This window comes from Rhinatrema bivittatum, chromosome 14 (assembly GCF_901001135.1).
Source record: "Rhinatrema bivittatum chromosome 14, aRhiBiv1.1, whole genome shotgun sequence".
Lineage (NCBI taxonomy): Eukaryota > Metazoa > Chordata > Amphibia > Gymnophiona > Rhinatrematidae > Rhinatrema > Rhinatrema bivittatum.
Genome location: NC_042628.1, coordinates 46,255,183 through 46,276,542, shown reverse-complemented (window position 1 = coordinate 46,276,542; position 21,360 = coordinate 46,255,183). Strand labels below are relative to the sequence as shown.

General features: G+C 45.9%; 1 protein-coding gene across 6 annotated transcripts in view; it reads left to right on the top strand.

Moving 5' to 3' along the window:
• The window catches only part of HMOX2 (heme oxygenase 2), a 57,820-nt gene extending 37,432 nt beyond the window's left edge, over positions 1-20,388 (top strand). For all 6 annotated transcript variants that reach the window (XM_029576532.1, XM_029576536.1, XM_029576534.1 and 3 more), the window contains exons 2-6: positions 7,546-7,732; positions 8,939-9,056; positions 14,282-14,773; positions 15,439-15,559; positions 18,342-20,388. In XM_029576532.1, coding sequence (XP_029432392.1) covers positions 7,647-7,732; positions 8,939-9,056; positions 14,282-14,773; positions 15,439-15,559; positions 18,342-18,469 — 945 coding nt within the window. In that variant the 5' untranslated portion in view covers positions 7,546-7,646 and the 3' untranslated portion in view covers positions 18,470-20,388. The remainder of the gene's footprint in view (positions 1-7,545; positions 7,733-8,938; positions 9,057-14,281; positions 14,774-15,438; positions 15,560-18,341) is intronic.
• The last annotated feature ends 972 nt before the right edge of the window (positions 20,389-21,360 follow it).

The window sequence follows — 21,360 nt, the reverse complement described above, 5'->3', positions numbered from 1 at the left end:
GCCTGCAGGATTAAGGAGGCAGTCATGGCTGCATATGTGGATGCTGAACGGACATTGCCTAGTCAGATTAGGGCTTATTCCACTAGGGCTCAGGCAGTGTCATGGGTGGAAGTTAGATTGTCTCCTGTCAACATTTGCTGAGCTGTGACATGGTCCTCCTTACATACCTTTTCCAGGCATTATTGCCTGGATCTGCAGGCCCGGAAGGACGCAGCCTTCACAAGTGCGGTTTTTTTGGCTGGACGCAGGCAGCCTCCCGTCCTATTCGGGAGTAACTTTGGTACATCCCATTGGTTTTGGATTTACCTGTCTGTACTAAGGAAAAGTGAAGACAAATGAGAATAGGATGATGAAAAGAAGCCCTTTATTAAAAAATGCCCGACTCTGGCTGAGTTTCGCTCTTTAACATAGAGCTGCCTCAGGGGCAATTAAATTTGGCAGAACTTAAGGTATGCCTGCAGGGGTGATGTCGCAGTATCATACAAAGTCTTAAACTTGTACAGAAATGGTAATTATCCTGTTCTGTCAAGAGACTGTACTCTGATCACGTTGACATGTCACGTAGCAACATTAGTGAGGAAAATCTCAATCAGTCTGTATCATCGACTTAATCTGAATCTATATTGCTGCAGAGTGTATCAACGATAATTCAGCGAATTATCGTTGATACACTCTGCAGCCATATAGATTCAGATTAAGTCGATGATACAGACTGATTGAGATTTTCCTCACTAATGTTGCTACGTGACATGTCAACGTGATCAGAGTACAGTCTCTTGACAGAACAGGATAATTACCATTTCTGTACAAGTTTAAGACTTTGTATGATACTGCGACATCACCCCTCAGGCATACCTAAAGTCCTGCCAAATTTAATTGCCCCTGAGGCAGCTCTATGTTAAAGAGCGAAACTCAGCCAGAGTCGGGCATTTTTTAATAAAGGGCTTCTTTTCATCATCCGATTCTCATTTGTCTTCACTGCTACACAGCCAACTGGATCGGCTTCCGCTTTGCTTTTTGGGTCCATCCTGTACTAAGGAAAAGGAAATTATCAGATAAGTAGTAATTTCTCCTTTGAGCTCTTTCAGTGAAATACTGGTTCATGGGGTTCTGTACGCTTGTTATATTCTATTAGTGATGTCGTACATATTTAAAAAAAAAAAAAAAAAAAAAAAGGAATTTCCACTCCATCAGCTGGAAGTGGGATAGTACCTCATCCAGCAGTTCGTCCTTTTTTTTTTTTCTTCTTTTTTTTTTTTTTTGACATAAGAAAAGTTTTTGGTTCTTACCTGCTAATTTTCATTCCTGTAGTACCACAGATCAGCCCAGACTCCTGGATTTATGCATCCCTGCCAGCAGGTGGAGACAGAAAAAGCTTAACTGATACTGCTTCATAATCCCTGTTACCACCTGCAGTTCCTCAGTATTTAACTGTACCCAAGCCAAAAAAACACTGGTAAACACTTAAAAAAAATAGCCAAATATCCTAACCAAGAATAGAACTGGAAAAAATCTTAAACTACTTGAAGCAATCGGAGCTGAGCGGACGACTCTTCTCCCCCTAGACCGGGTGGGTTTTGGACTGATCTGTGGTACTACAGGAACGAAAATTAGCAGGTAAGAACCAATTTTTTTCCTTTCTCTGTACATACCCAGATTAGTCCAGACTCCTGGGATGTACCAAAGCTCCCTACTTAGGGTGGGACCTGGAGGGTCCTGCTCGCAAGACACTCTCATCAAAAGACCGAACCTCCGGATCCCTGACATCTAAGCTGTAGTGTCTCGCAAAAGTATACAGCGTCTTCCAAGTCGCCGCCCTACAGATTTCCTGTGGCGAAACCAACTGGGCCTCTGCCCACGAGGCTGCTTGAGACAAAGTAGAATGAGCCCTCAAACAGGTACCTGACAGTCTTTGAGTATGTATGCTGACCCAATAGTCTCTTTAGGCCACCTCGCAATGGCAGCCTTGGAAGTCTGGGTACTTTTTTCACACCACTCCACAAAATAAACAGGTAGTCCGATCTTCTAAAATCATTTGTTACCTCGAGATACCTCATCAAAGCTCTTTGGATGTCATAACGCCTAAGCTCCCGCACATGAGGCGCAGAAGCATCCAAATCCGGAAAAGCCAGAAGCTTCACCATCTGATTAACATGAAAAGCCGATATCACCTTGGGAAGAAAGGAGGGAACCATCTGCAAGGACACACCTGAATCTGAAGGAATGGATCTCTACAAGATAAAGCTTGCAACTCTGAAATTCTTTTTGCAGAACAAATGGCTACCAGGAAAACTACCTTCAAGGTCAAATTCTTAAGTTGCCCTGCGGAGAGGCTCACACAAAACTCTTAAGGACAAGATTAAGATTCCAGGATGGGCAGACGCTCCTCAGTGGAAGGCGCAAATTCTTAACCCCTCGAAGAAACCGGACCATATCTGAGTGAGAGGACAACTTCCCAACACCAATTACACCACGTAAAGAAACCAGAGCCACTACTTTAATTCGAAGAGTTAAAAGCTAGGCCTTTTCTTAAACCATCTTGAAGGAAAGATAAAATCTGAGACACCAAAGACCTCCAAGCTAGAATACCTTTAGTTGTACACCATGCATCAAAGACCTTCCAGACCCAGATGTAAAACAACGAAGTAGACATCCATTTAGCTTGTAGGAGGGTAGTTATAACTGCCTCTGGGTACCCCCTGTGTCTCAAACGCCGCCTCTCAAAAGCCAAGCCGCTAGACAAAAGCAATCTGCTTGGTCTGAAATTATGGGACCCTGATGAAGGCGAGGAAGATGACTGAACCGTAACAGACCGTCCACTGCCAAGTTGACCAGATCTGCGAACCATGGTCAATGCGGCCACTCTGGGGCTACCAACACCACCTCCCTAGGGTGCCTCTCTATCCAGCGCAAGATCTTGTCTACCAGAGGCCAAGGGGGGGGGGGGGGAAATACATAAAGTAGGACCTCCCGAGGCCAAGGAATCACCAGAGAGTCTACTCCCTCAGCCCCATATTCTTGCCTGCGGCTGAAGAAGCAAAATGTTTTTGCATTGAGATGAGTTGCTGTTTGATCCTTATGGGAATAACCCCACCCCTTGCGAATGAGCTGCATCGCCGACTCCGATAATTCCCATTCTCCTGGATCTAGAAGTCTGTGACTTACAAATCCACCTGGATGTTATCTACCCCTGCGACATGAGATGCCGCTATCTGGATTCATTTTTTTTTCTCCTCCCAAAGGATTAACTTCTGAGCCTCCTGTACCACCATCCGACTTTTGGTTTCCCCCTGCCGATTGATTATAGACTATGGTTGTCACATTGTCTGACAAGACTGTCACGGAGTGTCCTTGAACCACAGGCAGAAAAGCCAGTAACGCTATCCTCACTGCTCTGGTCTCTAATCAATTGATAGACCACGAGCATTCTTCCTCCTACCAAGTGCCCTGAGCTGACTGTCTCTCCCACACTGCACCCCAGCCAGAGAGACTGGCATTGGTAGTGAGAATTATCCAATCTGGGACCTCCAGATCGATGCCACGAACTAGATTTGACATTTGTAGTCACCAAGGCACTGTCCCATGTAGGAGCATAGAGAGACACAGGCTGACAAAAAGTTTTCAACAATGGATTCCATTACGCCAACAGAGCTCTCTGTAACGGTCTGATATGCGCAAAGGCCCAGGGAACCAACTTGAGTTGAAGCCTTCGAACCCAGAACCTGCAAAAATTCCCAGGTTCTGGGTACTTGCAACCTCAACAAGCGCTGAACCTGCACCTGTAACTCGAACACTATCTCTCTCTTCTCCATCAGGAACACCTTGCCTATGGTCTTATCAAACCAAGCTCCCAAATAATCAAGGTTCTGAGATGGAATTAGATGGCTCATTGCCAAATTCACAGCCCAGCCTAGAGATTCCAGAATATGAATCACCTTCTGGATTGCAGTGTGACAACTGGCCTCTGACTTTGCCCTTATGAGCCAATCGTTGAGATAAGAGTGTACCAATACTCCCTCGTGCCACAAGGCTGCCACCACTACCACCATGATCTAGGTGAAGGTCTGTGGCACCGTGGCCAGCCCGAATGGTAGGGCCTGAAACTGAAAATGCTGACCCAGCACCATAAATCTTAGAAAACGCTGGTGATCCTGACGAATGGGAATGTATAGGTGAAGCCAGGAACTCTTGAGTGCGCACAACTGTATAAAAGGAACGACAGAGTGGACCAGCCTCGCCTCATTGGGAGGATTTTGGCCCTGGAACTCCTCCTGCTGTGGACATTCTGAAGGGTCTGTGACCTCCCCCGAAATGACTGCCCCCAAGATGGACCACAGCCAGCAAACTGTTCTGCGAGGCTGTGGCACCATTCATGACAAGCTGTCTGCCATCTTGGAAATGCGACCAGGATGGAAAGGATTGCTTAGTCTTGGGCCTATCCTCCGGCAACTTGTGGACCTTGTCACCCAATTGATTTATCAACTGCTTCAGGTCCTCCCCAAACAAGACTTCCCTTAAAGGGGATGGAACCCAATTGGGATTTGGTCGACACATCTGCCGGACAGATGCAGCGGAGGCCATAAGCCGAGACTAAATCCGCACCAAATCATACAAAGTGTCTGCTACATATGCGACCGATGTCTCCAAGCATTCTGCACTATTCCCTTCAACACTGGATGTTGCCTGACCACCTTGAAGCTGCTGCACCCAATGCAGACATGTATGTTGCATGAAACTGGAACAAATGGCTGCCCGTAAAATCAAAGCAGATACTCCAAAGATTCTCTTGAGATGGGCCTCCAGCTTGCAATCCTGAACATCTTTCAATGCCACAGCACCTGCCACAGGAATGTTTGTCTTTTTAGTGACCGCTGACACTGCCGCATCCACTTTTGGAATAGAAAAGAGTTCCAAGGTTTGCTCAGGCAAGGGATAAAGCTTCGACATACCTCACCCTACTCTCAGTCCGGCATCAGAAGTACTCCACTCCTAATCCACCATCTTTTTGTACGGACCTATGATAGGGGGAACGCTGATGGTGGACCCCAAAGCCTGTCCAGGACTGGATCTGCCCCATCCATGTCTGAATCTGTATGAGGGAGGTTTAACCCCAGCTCACTGAAGCCCTGAGGAATCAGAGGAGCTAATTCATCCCTCCAAAACAAACTAATAATCTTGGGATCGTCCCCTTTGGACTCTGGTACGGCCTCTGCATCGTCCCCTGGAACTGGGTAGTCCGTATCAGGATCTGGGGTCCCTGCCAATGCCACCTCCGAATCAAAGGAGGCCTCTGTGGAACCGATCAATCCCCCCCCCCCCCCTGGGCTGAGCAGACCTAGTCGCTGGCGTGGGAGCTCCTGGGGACGAAGGAGGGGGGGGACCAGACCTAACTGCTGGTACCAGAGGCCCTCCTGCTGCATCAAATACGTGCTGTGCAAAAATAAAATAAAATAAACTCTGGGGAAAAAGCACGGGGAGCTGATGACAGCAGCGACGCTCGAGTCACTCCGCTGTGTACAATTCTGGTCGCCTCATCTCAAAAAAGATATAATTGCGATAGAGAAGGTACAGAGAAAGGGCTACCAAAATGATAAGGGGAATGGAACAGCTCCCCTATGAAGAAAGGCTGAAGAGGTTAGGGCTGTTCAGCTTGGAGAAGAGACGGCTGAGGGGGGATATGATAGAGGTCTTTAAGATCATGAGACGTCTTGAACGAGTAGATGTGAATCTGTTATTTACTCTTTCGGATAGTAGAAAGACTAGGGGGCACTCCATGAAGTTAGCATGGGGCACATTTAAAACTAATCGGAGAAAGTTCTTTTTTACTCAACGCACAATTAAACTCTGGAATTTGTTGCCAGAGGATGTGGTTAGTGCAGTTAGTATAGCGGTGTTTAAAAAAGGATTGGATACGTTCTTGGAGGAGAAGTCAATTACCTGCTATTAAGTTCACTTAGAGAATAGCCACTGCCATTAACATGGAATAGACTTAGTTTTTGGGTACTTGCCAGGTTCTTATGGCCTGGATTGGCCACTGTTGGAAACAGGATGCTGGGCTTGATGGACCCTTGGTCTGACCCAATATGGCATGTTCTTATGTTCCCTGATGGTGGTAAACTTAGAGGCAATGCCTCACCTGTGCTTTCCTGCTCCTCCACAGAGCCCGGGTGAACCAGGGAAAGCCTCGGGGGAGAATTCCCCCGATCCCTCCAATGGCGCGGGTAGCACTGCCGAGGAAGCTAAAATGGCCACCTTTCACACGCCATCAGAGCCTGAGGGTCCGACATGGGAGGAGCTTTCCCCGGCAGGAACAGCACTCATCAGATCCAGCACTGATTCTCCGGTGTTTCGCTGGGGTTGGAAGCTGGGAGGGACAGTCACCGCCTGAAATGCATGCAGAACACAGGCCGAGGCGGCCTAATCGCATGGAAACAGAGACACACGCATGGCAGGCCCTACTGCGAACCATCACCACGTGGCGGGACCAAGTGCCTCCTACCAAGCACAACACCGCTGCAAAAATTCTCCCCTGACAATACAGGCCGCCCGTTAGAGCCCTAAAATCTTACCACTCAGCTCCAGCTGCTTCTTGTATTACTTTTTTTTTTTTTTAATTATTTATAACTTTAATAAACATCAAGTAGCTCCCCTCTCCTAAAGCTGAGGGGAGCTGTCCAGCTCAGCCCAGCCTGAAATAAGAGGCAGATCCAGAGCAGCTGACCAGAGCCAAAAAGCTGCCTAAGCGGCCTCGTGAAGGGAGGGATCTGGACCACCAGACTTACACCCCACAAATCACGCTGGAGCAAGCATACAAAGGTCACCGACTTCCAGCTCGTCCACCTCAACCAAACAGGGAAGGGTTCCCCCGGGAACCCTGTCCCATAGGAGGAAGGCTCTTAACAAGAAGAGAAATGGGCAAACGACAGAACTGCAGGTGGCAGTGCCAGTTAAACTTTCTCTGTCTCTATCTGCTGGCAGGGATGCATAAACCCAGGAGTCTGGACTGATCACCACGTGGTTAGGGCTGTTCTGGGAACACTAGCGTGTGTCATGTATAGACAGCATACTCTTGTCAAAGCTAATGTATAATTATAAAAAAAATATTTTGTTTAACTAAAGTTTTCTTGTTCAGTAAACTAGTCTAAAAATCAAATCATCTGAATTGCTGCTTTAAATTTTATTGAAAACTAAAAACTTTCTTTTAAAAAGAAAAGCATTCTCACTTCGAAAATATCTATTTAACTCAAACAATCCAAAACTCAAGTTTTTTCAAATTTCTTAACCATAATGACAAAGCTGTTAACTCTTCCCAGTAGACTTTGACTAGTGTAGCAGAAGGAAAGGAAATGAACAGGTAAGTCATAATTTTTCCTTGTCTCAGACTATACGGTCTCGTGTACACAGACAGTGAATTAGAATAATGAAAATAAGCTGCCTGTTGGTTCTTTAAATAAAAGTAACACTGAAGGCTTTTTGGTAGAGATGTGTTACTCCTTAAGGTCTTGGAAATTTCAAGAAAGCTGAACTTTTTTTTACTGTTTTCAGACAGGAATAAAAGAACTTGAAGGATCCAAAGCAAAGGCCTCCACTCTAGCAGGGGTCTGCCCTCTGTCCAAGTTGGGAGGGTTGCAGCCAACCCAGCAAAAATGCCCTCTGAGGTATCGGAGGCTGCAGATGAGTCAGAAGCTCTGCCCTATGAAGAAAGCCTTCAGGATGAGGATAAGGACGTGAGGTAGGGATGGTGCTGTAAGCCACTGATCATGGACCTCAGTCAGCAGATCAGCTGACCACATGTTAATGAGTGTTACCTTCTGTTTGTTCCAGGACCTGCTGTGCTAACATGCATTGGGCTTTATTCAGTAAAGGGGTCCGTCCCCCCCCATGAGTACAGAATGAGAAAAAGTATGTCTGCCATGTCATGTTAAATTCCACAATGTGTTGTGGAATTTAAATGGACTTCTTCAGCCTGACTGATATATTTACATGCTTGCTACCTTGCATCAGACAAGTTGATCATCTTTTGATTGAAGTCTCTCACAAATCAATAATCGTTATGCGACACACCTTGTTCTAACTGTGTACACTTAATGTGTGTTTTGCCTAGTCTCTACTTCCTTTCTGGTTTTCATGTTCTATGATCATACAGCAATACATGTTCTGGCATGCATGAAGGATAGGATGGGACCTTCAGACAGTTCTGTGGTCCATCCTGGAGGGGCTGGTGCACATGCAAGGGGCGGATCAGAGGAATTTTGCCATGTTTGCTTTTGTGTTGGACTAGTGATTTTTGTGACTCTCATGAATCTGAGTGTTTCTGTGAAAAAAAATTCATCTCTGAACTCGTGGGGGTGTTCATGTGCATCACTCATACAGACACACTGAGCCATTTCTAATGTTTCACATGAGGGGATATGTAAGGTGCTGGGAGACTGAAGAGTAAGGTGTGAAGAAAGGGAATTAATCTGCAGACATAGCACAAGATGATCCATGCAGAGGAATACCTTTCTGAAGGGAATTGGCACATGATTATAGAGCCTGTCACCTTTAGGTGACTGGTTTAAGTCTGATTTAGGGCAGTAGTGACTGAAATTGCTACCAGCTGCAAACCATTTGGGGAGCTCATGAGATGGTGGTCTTGGTCCAGTTCCCAGTGCACAGGTATCCACATCACTAATACTGCTTTTGCAATTTGGCACTAAATGATGCCCCAGCTGGCAGACTCAGCAGAGAGGCCAAAACTTGCACAGGCCTGGACACTGAATTGTAGAATTGGTGCACACTGGCAGTGCTGAATAGGGAAATCTATACTGTACCTGTTCTTAGGATAAATGGAGGATTAGTTTTTAGTGCTGTCAATCTGGTGCGTTTCTCAAAATTTATTTTTGAATGAAAAAACACAAAATGTTTCTGTAAGCACATGTCCACTGTTTTTTTGCAGCCCCACAGACCTGTCAGAGCTGCTGAAAGAAGGAACCAAGGAATCACATGATCGGGCACAAAATACCCCGTTTGTCAAAGACTTCTTAAAAGGCCGCATTAAGAAGGAGATTTTCAAGGTTGGAGATTCTCAAAAATTCTTCTAATGCTTTAAGTCTAGAGAGAATGACATAAACATAACGGTAGATAAAGGACACACAGGCTATCTACATCTCCTGTCCAACTTTGTAGTTCCTTCCTCTCCCAGTAATATTCCCATGCTTTCTTGAATTCAGATACTATCCTTGTCTCTACCACCGATAAACACAGAGAAGGATCGGTAAAACAGGAACTTTTTATTAAATCTTTGCCCGACTCTGGCCGAGTTTCGCTCCTCTCAGAGCTGCCTCAGGGGCTACATTAAACACATCTGTTGACTCCTCCACGTGCACACTACTTTTGAAAGTTATTATGGGATATTGATAGTTTATAATGCATTAAAAGGTCTAACAAAGTATAAGAAGTATACTTATTTATTATTATATTTATTATTATTTATTATTATACATTTACTAGACTTTTATCACTTATGACCTTCATTACTATGTAATCCAATCCAATTCTTATCTACCTTGATTACTATGTAATTAAAATTGTATATTTAGTTTTTCTTCTCATTGACTATTACTTAAAGTTGCTTAAATGTTCATTGTTCCATGTAAGGCCGTCTGGCAAGTTTTTGTTCTTTGCAAACCGGTTTGATTTGCATCTAATGTAGGAAGATCGGTATAAAAAAAAACAATAAATAAATAAATATTTCTTGAATCCACACTGCAGCATGGAGTAGAATACGCCACAGTATCGATTCAAGAAATAAGTATACTTCTTATACTTAGTTTATAATGCACTAAAAGGTCCAACAATCAATAGCAGGTAAGGAATAATTTTCTTTTCCCTGAACGTACCCGGATCAGTCCAGACAGTGGGATGTACCAAAGCTTCCCTATGTGTAGGGTGGGCCCCGGATAGCCCTGCTCGAATGACCTGATTGCCAAAGGAGCCAAATGTCGGTGGCTGTAGATTCAAGCGATGGTGCCGAGCAAAAGTGTGCAGAGATTTCCTGCTAGCTGCACAGCATATCTCCTGAGGTGAGACAGACTGGCTCTCCACCCAGGAAGCTGCTTGAGCTCTGAGTGAATGGGCCTTGATGCCCAGTGGAGTCTGTCAGCCAGCACCGATGTCCTCCTTCTTGGGAACTATGAAGTAGATCGAATAATGGCCTGACCCTTCTTCTGTCGGAGGCACCGGGAGAATTGCCCCGAAGGCCAAAAGCCGGTCGAGCGTCTGACGTACTATGTGTTACTTCTTCAGTGGTCCGCAGGGAGAGAAGAGAAACCGGTCTCTTAGGGGTCGAGCAAATTCTAATATGTACCCATGCTTTAGAATATCTAGGACCCACTGATCCGAGGTAATCTTGACCCACTCCTCGTAGAAGAGGGCGAGATGTCCCCCCATCCTGGGATCAAAGAGTGGGCTGGCACGCCTTCATTGTGAAGATTTGGAAGCTGCTCCCTGAGCGAGGCTATCCCTAGCTGGCCTCCGGCCTCGAAAGGAATGAGACCAGGACTGGGAATGAGAGGAAGGCGATCTATGCGCGGCCGGTCTTGATTGTCAAACGCCGTTGGCCCTTGAAACGGCTTCTGGTAGAACTGAACGTCCTGGAAATTCATGGACGATACTCCGGAAGCTTGTGCACTCTATTCTCTCCGAGGGACTTGATGATCTGTTCCAGATCATCACCAAAGAACAATTTCCCTTTAAAGGGCAGAGACCCCAACTGCGTCTTGGAAGAGGAATCCATGGACCAGTTTCTGAGCCAGAGGAGGCGTCGAGCCGAAACTGCTGAAACCATGGACCTGGCCAGCACACGGAGAAGGTCATAGAGAGCATCAGCTCCATAAGCTATTACGGCTTCCAGCTGCTCCACCTGTTGCACTTCCTCAGGAGGAAGCTCCTGTGTACTGAACAGTTGTTGAACCCACCAGAGACCGGCCCGTTGTGTGAGGGAGCTACATACCACAGCTCTGACCTCCAAAGCAGAGACGTCAAACACTCTCCTTGAGCTTTCTGTCCTGTAGATCTCTCAGGGTGGCTCCGCCAGTCACCGGAATAGTTGTTCTTTTTGTCACTGCAGACACAGACGCATCCACCTTGGGTACTTTGAGATCCAGGAAATCGTCGGGGAGAGAGTATAGCTTATCCATAGCTCTGCCTACCCTCAGAGGCCTCAGGGAAATCCCATTCTCTGGACAATAACTGAAGAAGCATAGGATGAGAAGGAAACGCCCTCACTGGTGGACGTAGGCTGGCCAGGATGAGGTCCCCTTTCTTCGCCGCTGGACTAGGCCCAGGGGGGGGTCCTGTGGAGCCTCAATATCCAATTCTCGGAGAACATGTGGGATGAGAAGATCCAACTCATCCCTCTGGTAGAGGCGCAGCATTCTCTGGTCATCTCCTTCCAGCGAAACAGAAGGAGAGGGATCATCCAGGTCGGGATCTGGAAGAGGACCCGCGGCAGAGGATCTGGACTCACCGGATGAGGAACTACCCGAACCCTGGAAGATCCTTGAGTAGCTCCTGCCCCTGGGATCCCTGCTCCTTGAGGACCTAGTGGATTAGACATCCTGCTCACCTTGGGAGGAGGGGGCCCTGATGTTGAATCCTGCTGCTGTTCCAATCTTGCCAGATAGGCATTATGAAGTAAGAGTACGAAGTCCGTAGAAAAGAGGCCAGGAAGAGGTCCCGAGGGGGAGGCACCAAAGGAGGTTCCCCTGAAGGTGATTCTGGGTCCAAAGGGTGAATGAGAGTTAGGATTGGCGGTAACTGTGAAAATCCGGCGTCAGAATCATCTCCTGGCTGTGCTGGAGCAGCCGGCTCTTCACCCAAAATGGCCGCCATTCCCACGCTAGATGGGATTGTGGCCGGCCTGTGCACACTGAGGCGCGCCTTGGAGCGCGAAACAGACTGTCCTGCCAGCTGCGAGGGACCCTCCCCACCAGGGGGCGCCTCGTGCACACCCCTTCACGGGAGAGCCTCGATCTGCGCTCTCCACAGGCCGAGCAAGTCGAGGAGTGCAGCATGGGGGCGGGGGTGGAGCTGAAAGAAAATCAAGCCAGCTCGGGGCTGCGAGGAGCGGGTAAACACAAAACTCCGCTTAAGACCCATACGACTCTCCCAGACTGAAAAATGCCTTTTTAAAATTAACACAGAGGAATAACGCGTCTCTGTGAATGCTGCCCTGAGGCATACGACATCTCAGGGCAGCGGGTCAGGTCGCAACAACGGGGGAGAGGTTGGACCACCAACATGCACGCCAGGGAGTCTAAAGTCAACAACTAGACCTGTGAAGCAAAAAAGGTACAAACCTACCCCCAAAATATATACAGGCTAACACAGGGTAGAGAAAACTGTAAAACAGTTATGCCAGCAAGTTACAAGTCGCTAGGACTTAGAGCCAAAAGTTAAGTTAAGCTTCTTTTTTTTTTAATAAACTTTATCAACTTGATCCATCCAAAGGTAAGAATTAAGCCAAGAAATAGAGAAGGAATCAATAAATCTAGCTTTCTAGAAATTTACAGGGGAATCAGAGGTTCAACCACTTTCATCTGCTGGAGTCAGAAAAAAGACTGAAGGAAAGTAGAGGGTGCACCAGCTTATAAGGGGGCGCCCTTCAAGTTTTTCTCTAACTCAATCTTCTGGAAGGGGGACACAACCCACTGTCTGGACTGATCCGGGTACGTACAGGGAACCCCTCTTTCCTCAGCGTGAACGCTACCGCTACCCTTTGCCTCTTTCAGGTTCCTTGTTCCTCTCCTTCCTACCTTTTTTTGGTTCTTTGGGCTGTGGCAGGACAGCAAAATGGGAACACAGTGAGGATGTATTTTTGGTCCTGTGTTTCTCCTTCCTAGCAGGAAACCTGCAGGAAAGAGGAAGCAGCATCTATGGGGCCCTGGGAGAATGTGCTCTCTGTGTCCCTTTACTGCTGGCCTTCTGTTGCCCCAGAAGTGGGAGAACGGGACTTAGTTTGCTGCTAGATGGCTGTGCCAGACTGTGGTCTCTCTTCCTAATCCCCAGTGGGCAGAGCATGCTGGGTACCTGGTTATTCATGTGCCATTATGCTTTTGACTGGCCTGCTTAGTATTTTTATTTATTTATTATTTTTATATACAGACATTCGATCTGAGATCACAGCGGTTTACATTCAGGTACTGTAGGTATTTCCCTATCCCCAGAGGGCTTAGTAGGGCTCTGCGCCCTCTCCCATTCATCCCAAATGGAACATTTACTTTTATACTATTTCTTTAATCTTTTCATTCCTCTTCCCTTCTGTTTCTGTATTTAATTCCTTCCATCTCTCTCCCCTCTGGTTTTTCTTTTCTTTCCTCCTTCTTTTTTCTCATTTTCCTCTTGCTAACCTTTAAATCACTCCCCAGTCACGCTGTGTCAGGGCAGGGTGGTAGCACAGACCATGAATGAGGGTGAGGGGTGTAGGAAAGGAAGGGTTTTTTTTGTACCTTTCTTTCCTACACTAGGAAAGGCTCTGATGACTGCAGACCTCTATGCCTATGGGCAGGGGATGGGAGAGAAACAAGCTGTTCATCTTTTTTCTCCTGCTTTCTCTCTCTCCCTGAATCTTCCTTTTGGAGTGGAGGAACCACCTAATAGCGCAGCGGGCTGCAAACCAGGGAAGACGGGGTTGAAATCCCACTGCTGCTCCTTGTGAACTTGGCCAAGTCACTTCACCCTTCCTTGCCTCAGGGCCTGATTTATTAAGCGTTGTTCCCATAGATACAGCCCTCTGGGGATAGGGAAATCCCTATAGTTCCTGAATGTAATCCCCTTCAAGTGTCTGAAAGGCAGAATATAAACCATATAAATTGAACTTGAATGTCTGTATCTGTCCCCTGCATTTGTCTGTCTCCCCTCCTCTTTCTTTCCTTCTCTAGTTTTTTGTTTTTTTTTTAGCACACCCTCCTCTTTGTCTGTTAGTGGCAGTGGCAGTACCAGTCTCTGTGGGGTATTATTCATGTACATAGTTATTTTAGGAAGGAACATACTCGTACAAATTCTTTTCTACAGCACAGGGCATTTAAGCAGTTTGTGCCAAGTGAATAGCAGCATCTAAGACATTAATCAAGGTCTCCAGATTTGAGCACTAACCTCTGACTGTGCTATTCTGAAATACTTGGCTGTCATGTTGAAAAATCTCTGTATAGTGTTGATCATGTTTGTATAAATGCTGAATATTGTTACGCTGTTCCAAGTGCTTTTCAAGGCCCTTAACAATGTATCTTTATGTACTTAGCTGGCCACAGCAGCTCTGTACTTTACATATTCTGCCATGGAAGAGGAGATTGAGCGGAACAAGGACCACCCTGCCTTTGCACCCCTGTACTTCCCACAGGAACTGCATCGGACTGATGCACTGATGATGGACTTGGAGTACTTCTACGGGGAAGACTGGAAGGACAAGATTCAGTGTTCTCAGGCAACCAAGCAATATATAGAACGAATCCATCACCTAGGGCATCATGAACCAGAGCTGTTGGTAGCTCATGCTTACACACGTTATATGGGGGACCTCTCAGGGGGACAGGTGCTAAGGAAGGTGGCACAGAGGGCCCTGCATTTGCCCAACACGGGGGAAGGAATCCAGTTCTACTGTTTTGATGATGTTTCCAATTCCCAGCAGTTCAAGCAGCTGTACAGGGCAAGATTGAACACGCTTGATCTGGACAAGAGCACCAAGGCAAGGATTGTAGAGGAAGCCACCAAGGTGTTTCAGTACAATATGCAGGTATCATTTAATTTTAGTCCAACTCTGTTTTATTTATAAGGCAGTCTGATTATTTTAGTTAGGTTAGACTTTTTGGAGTCAGGAGTGTGTTTATGTATGTATAATGTTAGGTTTGATCAGATTTAACGTAGATTTGATTGCAGTTTTAGGTATATTTTTATAATGTTTTATGTTATGTATGATGGATGTTAATTTTATTTTGTTAGAGCTGCTAGTTGGATGGGAAGTTGGGGAGTTGTTTCCTTGTTTTTACTGACATTGGCTCTTGACACGGTAAAGAACCAGACTGCACTGTGTCACCTCTGGTGATGGTGGTTGTTTAAAAAGAAGAAAATTATTCTGTAACCACCTTGATATTTTTCGAAGGGCAGTATATCAAATAAATAAAATAATATCCAACAGCAAGCAACTAGAGAGAATTTACCCCTGGAGATTTCCTAGCCCTACCTTGAACTGCAATAGATGATTCTGGTGTCAAATACTTGCCCTTTAAACACTTCTGAAATTTACTGCACTAAATTAGACAGGTGACAATGTTTGTGGTCCTGCTTTTCAAGTAGTCTATAATTTTAACCTCTGTGAAATGCATTTGTATTCAGCAACAATTGTTAGTAGGTGTTTATAATATTTGCTCCATCATTGTAGTGTTTTGCTTCCTGCTGCAGGTTTTCGAAGAATTGGAAATACTTGGTTCAACATTAAAGGAAGAGATCCAAGATGGAGGACTGCCAGTGCATGAAGGAACAGGGGATACCCGCAAGTGTCCATACTATGCTGCTAAACAAGGTAGCTTGCATTTGGTGGTTTTATTTTGAATAACTGTATTTTGTTTGGATCAAAGGAATTGCAGCCAGGGGTCAAATTTGAAGTGTTTATCTCCTGGGCATGAAGCTGCCTTTCCTTTTTTTCTTCAAAAAATCCTCTTCCCAGAGCAGAAACCCTGCCTCCATGTTCCTCTTCTTCTGGTCCCTTCTACCATATTGGAAGAGGTTGCAGGATCTTCTGAGCAAGAGCAGTCCCCATTTCACTCCTGGCACGTTTGAGGCAAAAGAGATCATGATGCAATCTGGCATCATTTGATGCTGCAGAGGCAGCAGGGTAGGAGTGACTGGGGATCGTTCCTGCCCAGAAGACCCTGGGACCACTCAGAGATAGCAGGGTCCTAGGGAACAAGGGTACAGGATAAGGGGAAGGGGAAGGTTCTGCTTCAGGAAGGATTTCCTGCTTGGGGGTGTTTCAGGTTTCCTCTTTGTGGGGGTTGGGTTACTTTTGGCTGTCACAGGCCCTTTAGGGGAGAGTGGGACAAGAAGACGGGTGGCTAACATTTTAGAAGCCAGTAATGTAGATGCACTCCTGCTGCTGGTAACTCATGCTTCACTAGCTGTAGGAAAATCCACAGCATTTACTTAGTGCAGAAAATAATAAATCTTATGTTGACATAGGGCCTAATTTCTAGTGAGTTACTTGGGATTAGCTGAGGGAGGAAGAATGGGGGAAAGGCCTGGGTAGTTGTGAGTTAAGTCTCATAAACCATGGATAGTTGCCAATGAAAGCTCGAGCCACTGGAGCCTAAAAAAGGCTGGTCATGATTTCAACCGGAAGCCCAAAAGAGCAGGAGGAAACTGCTGCTGCCCGCCTCCCTCCCTCCCACTACCCAAAAAGAAATCAGTTAAGATTTAAAAGCAAAAGACAAAGGAGGCAAAACTGCACCAAAAATGACCGTGCATGATTAGTTCATGGCGGTGACATTACACGATTTGGACTAATTCATGAAATAATTTGTGACTCTTGCTAATGTAACCAACTATTTCCAGTTGTTAGGGGGAACTTCTAGAGCCATTTCAATACGGCTGATTTGGCCTTTTAAATTTAGAATTGGTAAATACATACCTGCCCAACCACCTGATTCTGACGGACGCCCGCTCTCCCGGCGCGCGCACCGGCCACTCGCCGCTGCGCTCGATACAGTATGAAAATGAGGTGGTGCGGTAGAAACGGGCAAAAGGAGGCGCTAGGGATACTAGCGTGTCCATAGTGCCTCCTTTTTAGCCCGGAGCGGCGGCTGTCAGCAGGTTTGACAGCCGATGCTCAATTTTGCCGGCATCGGTTCTCGAGCCCGCTGACAGCCACAGGCTCGGAAACCGGACGCAGGCAAAATTGAATGTCCAGTTTTCGGCCCGACAGCTGCCGGCCCATTTTACATTTTTTTTTTTCTTTTTTACACCCTTCGGGACCTCCGACTTAATATCGCTATGATATTAAGTCGGAGAGTGCACAGAAAAGCAGTTTTTACTGCTTTTCTGTGCACTTTCCCGGTGCCGGCAGAAACTAGCGCCGACCTTTTGGGTAGGCACTAATTTCTTAAAGTAAAATGTGCGGCTCGGCTGCACATTTTACTTTCTGTATCGTGGGGAATACCTAATAGGGCCATCAACATGCATTTGCATGTTGCGGGCGCTATTAGGTGCCGCGGGTTGGACGCACGATTTCCGCCCCTTAGTGAATAAGGGGTAAGGGAAAACGTGCGTCCGTCGGAGCGCACTGTACTGTATTGGCCTGAAAATGAGGTGCGTGCGTGGGAGGGAGGGCTCCATTACCAAAGAAGGGGTCTTCTAACACAAGGGTGCGCAAACATTTTGAGCCACATGGAGACCCCACACACAGAGTTGCTCCAGTGCCCAGAGAGATATAGATACCCCACACTCGGGCAGGCACACAGACACCTATAATACCACTCCTAGACAGAAAGACACATACGCCATGCACCTCAGTGTTAAGGGCTGGAAAACTTTTCAAGACTTTGGTGCCAGCCAAAATATCTTAGGAACTGAGACACTCCTTCCTACCCTATTCAACTTTTTTTTTTTTTTTTCAAGTTATGATTTGCTTCTTTAACTTTTTTTTATATTCTTCTTGCCTTTATTCTCTTCCCTCTCTCCACCACTTCATTTTCTCTGGCTTCTTTACCCATTTCCCCCTCCTCCCTCACCACTTCTTTTCCCTGAGGCAGGTGGCAGCAGGAACAGCTGGGCTGAGGCCTCAGGGGTGGCAGCTCTTCATGGGGTATGGAACACTCCAGTAACTCTTACCATGTCCAGTTTGGCGCAGAATGAGCGGCTCCCCACTTGGGCCCGCCACAGCAGGAAGCAACTCCTCTCCTCAGCCGACTGAACCATGTGGCAGGATTACAATGTCATATGTTCTGGCTGCTCTCCTGATATTGCAGTGCATCCATGGCTTTGAGACTTGACAATGTAGCCATTTTTTTTTTTCCCATGATTGGGCAGCTAGCCTGCCCCTTCAGGATTGTTCATGCCCCCATAGTTTGCTTTCCCCTGTTCTAAATAACCAATAGGCTTCCTCCCAAGTCAGTGTGTTGAATGTCTGCTAGGCAGACTTGACCTACTGAGCAGACAGCCCTAGTCTCCAGAAGAGAACCAGGCTGTCTACTCTCCCTCCAACCATGCCCAGGGCAGAGTGTTGCAGCTACTCCTGGGCTAGCTCTGATGCAATGTTTCTAGGGCTTCCCTTTCTAGTTATGTTAAAGATCTGCTGTCTCTGTTTTCAGGTGCCAGTGAAACATCTGGATGTCCTTTCCATGCTGCCCTCTCTGTACTTAGACTCCCTGCTGTGCAGTTCCTCTTTGCTGCCTCTGTTGCTACGGCAGCGGGAGTTCTTGCCTGGTACCTGATGTGAAGGATCAGTAATGGTTAAAGAAGATGCACGCTAAAGACTTTTTAAGGACTAATTGATGCTTTCTTGACATTCCTATGCAGGATTTATAGTAAGTTTCCCTCCTAATGCACCAGGGATGACACTCTGTGAATGGCGCATAATTAAGGGCATTAGGTGGCTTCAGAAATGGATGGTTAAACATAATCTGATTGGCTGATGTATTGCTTATGTAAAGTCATAGGTGTGTTATGCCTCATGGCAGCACTGCTGTGACATCAAAAATTTATATCAAATGAAATCCATAAAAATCTGTAGTATAATAGCTTTGAGTAAATCCTGCTACTGCTTTATCTAACATTACAACCCTTTTCAATATGTAGTTTTGTATTTCTTTATGTATCCACTATATGATGGTGCGGCCAGATGTAGTACTTTGTCCCTGCCATGGCATGCAACTATAGAGCCCCTCATCCTTAGAACTGGAAGGCCTGGGGCATTGGTACAGGAACGTAGAGCCTTTTCATTTCTAGGACTGGATGGCTCAGGAACTGGCGACGGGCCAGAGAGCGAATGGGATAGGAACACAGAGCTTCTTATAGGGGGGACTGGCACAGGAGTGCAGAGCTTCTCCCTTCTGGGTTAGGATGGCTCTGGATGTGGCACAAGGCCACCGAACCTTTCAATTCTAGAATTAGATTGGAAAAGGGATTGCACAGCCTGGCTGGAGGGTAGAAGGGCCATTTTACAGGTGCCAACATTGTATTCACAGTGGAATAAGCAGAAGAAGGTCTGTCTTATGTGGCATCTGACTTCCTGCTCGTGATCACTGTAAATAAATAACTGAAGTAGGCCCAGTGGTTAAGTGGGAAGCAGTTACAGCAAATATTGTCTTCCTTTATTTACATATTTTTCTACACTGTCTATTGGAGGACTGTACTAAGCAGATAAAAGCAAAAGATAAGTCAGTTAAAGTTAAAACATCTCATCCATAATAAATAATTAATACATGAGATTTCAGTGAAAGCCAGCTGAAACTAGTGAGCTTTTAACTGTTTGTTTTCTAAAGTGCAGCAGCTGTCTACTTTTTGGTTCTGCGTGATGTTGTAGATACCTGCACACAGCACCCTTCCTAGAAGTAGATTGACATTTTATAAAGTCAGTATGGGTTCTGACCGGAATCTCTTTGCAATTAGCCTGACTGTCATTTCTACTGTGATGACCTTGGTGCCCTTGCTTTTAGCTTTAGATTCAAATCATTGGCTGGGCAGTCTGGATCAGAAAAGCTTTAATGCAGTTAGTGAAACTAAGGCTGGAGATGTGGATGGGATTATTCAGGTAAAAATGTGTAATTCAGGTTTGGGTCCTACACTTGGATAGCAGGGGAGGGTTGGGAACTTTTTTTTTTTTTGTTGCAATGGCACGTTTTGTAATTTCTGCAGAATAAAAGCCCATGCCATGTAATTCAATATGCAACTACTGCTTGCTTGCAACAGTCACACCTTACCACAAGCTGCTGCTCTTGCTACAGTGCCCAGCCCAAGATGTCACAGGAAGTGTCACTGTCCCTGGAAGCATTTTGCACAGCCTGCTTTATGTGACTTAACGCTTTAATGCATTAATAATGACTAACAGGGAAAGCCTTTTCAGAGCATAGTGCCTTGTTGTAAGGGTTGAGAATCTGCGCTTTTACTTGAAATACCTAATCCTGCCTGGTCTTAGTGGTCAGGTGCTGCTTTTCTCCTCTATCACTTAGTGACATGTGAAAACAAAAACTTACAAACCATGTTCAGTTATTTGCAGGGTGCTTGGGCCTGAACTCCATTGCTATAACTGCCCACTGTTCCTACAGCCATTCATGACAGTGACAGCCTGAAATTAAAGTCCTCGTTGACACAGTGCTATATTTTCCTTTCTTGTTACTTAACAGATGAAGTTGCTCAGTGCTGTATCTTTATTTAGCCCGTATCTGCCCCATCATGGAGGTGGTGAGAAGAGAGCACACGTTCTCACTACATCCTGTTTTCAAGGGCTGTGTGAGAGGTGCTGGAGGGAAGATGCTCTTGGGTCCTGCTCCAGAGCTCAGCACTGAATGGTTAGACCTCAGCCCTTAGGCAGCAGGGGCATGTGTAGTCACCTAGGACATTAGGGGTGGAAGAATAGAGAGGTTACAAATGTCTAAGACTGCAGCTGTGAAAACTAAGGGCTAGATTAGACAATAAAAGGGAGTCACAATGAAGGACAGATGCAAACACTTGAAACAATAGATTTTTGTATTCACTCTTTTAAGCAAATCCCAGATGGGATGTATTACTAAAACATATTGTAAGATGCCAGGCTTTTTGTCTTTCATATTCTTGAAGGGTGGAAGCTGTAACAATATACCAAAATATCCTGGGTACAAAATTGTGGAATATTTTACTTCTAAAATTAGTTTATACACAGAGCAAATGATTGATTTGGGCAATAGTATTTACAAAGTGTTGTTACTACAGTGCAAGATTAAACACATAGTTATAAAGTCCTTTCCAGGAGCTTACAGTCATAGCTGGAGTACTGAGACTTGCTGCAAGTTGTATAAGGAGTAAGTAGCAACACTGGAGTTAAACCAGTCTTCTGGTGATGGTTCTCACCTTACAGACTATAGCTAACCAGAACCATGCACCTCGCCGCAGCTAGGGGTTACCCATCTGGATAGGTTGGTGCTGGAGCAGAGGTGAGCGAGAGAGGATACGATCGCAGTGCAAGGATCAGTTGGAGAAGCTGTTTGCAGTGGGTAATACAGGAGAAACCGCAGAAGGGAATGCTTAGAAGCTACTGTGTTAAGGAAGAGCTCTTGATCGGTTAGAGGAAGGAGACCTGCACTTTCACTGGACAGAAAATGAAAATGTCCAGTGCTGTTATATTATAAAGTG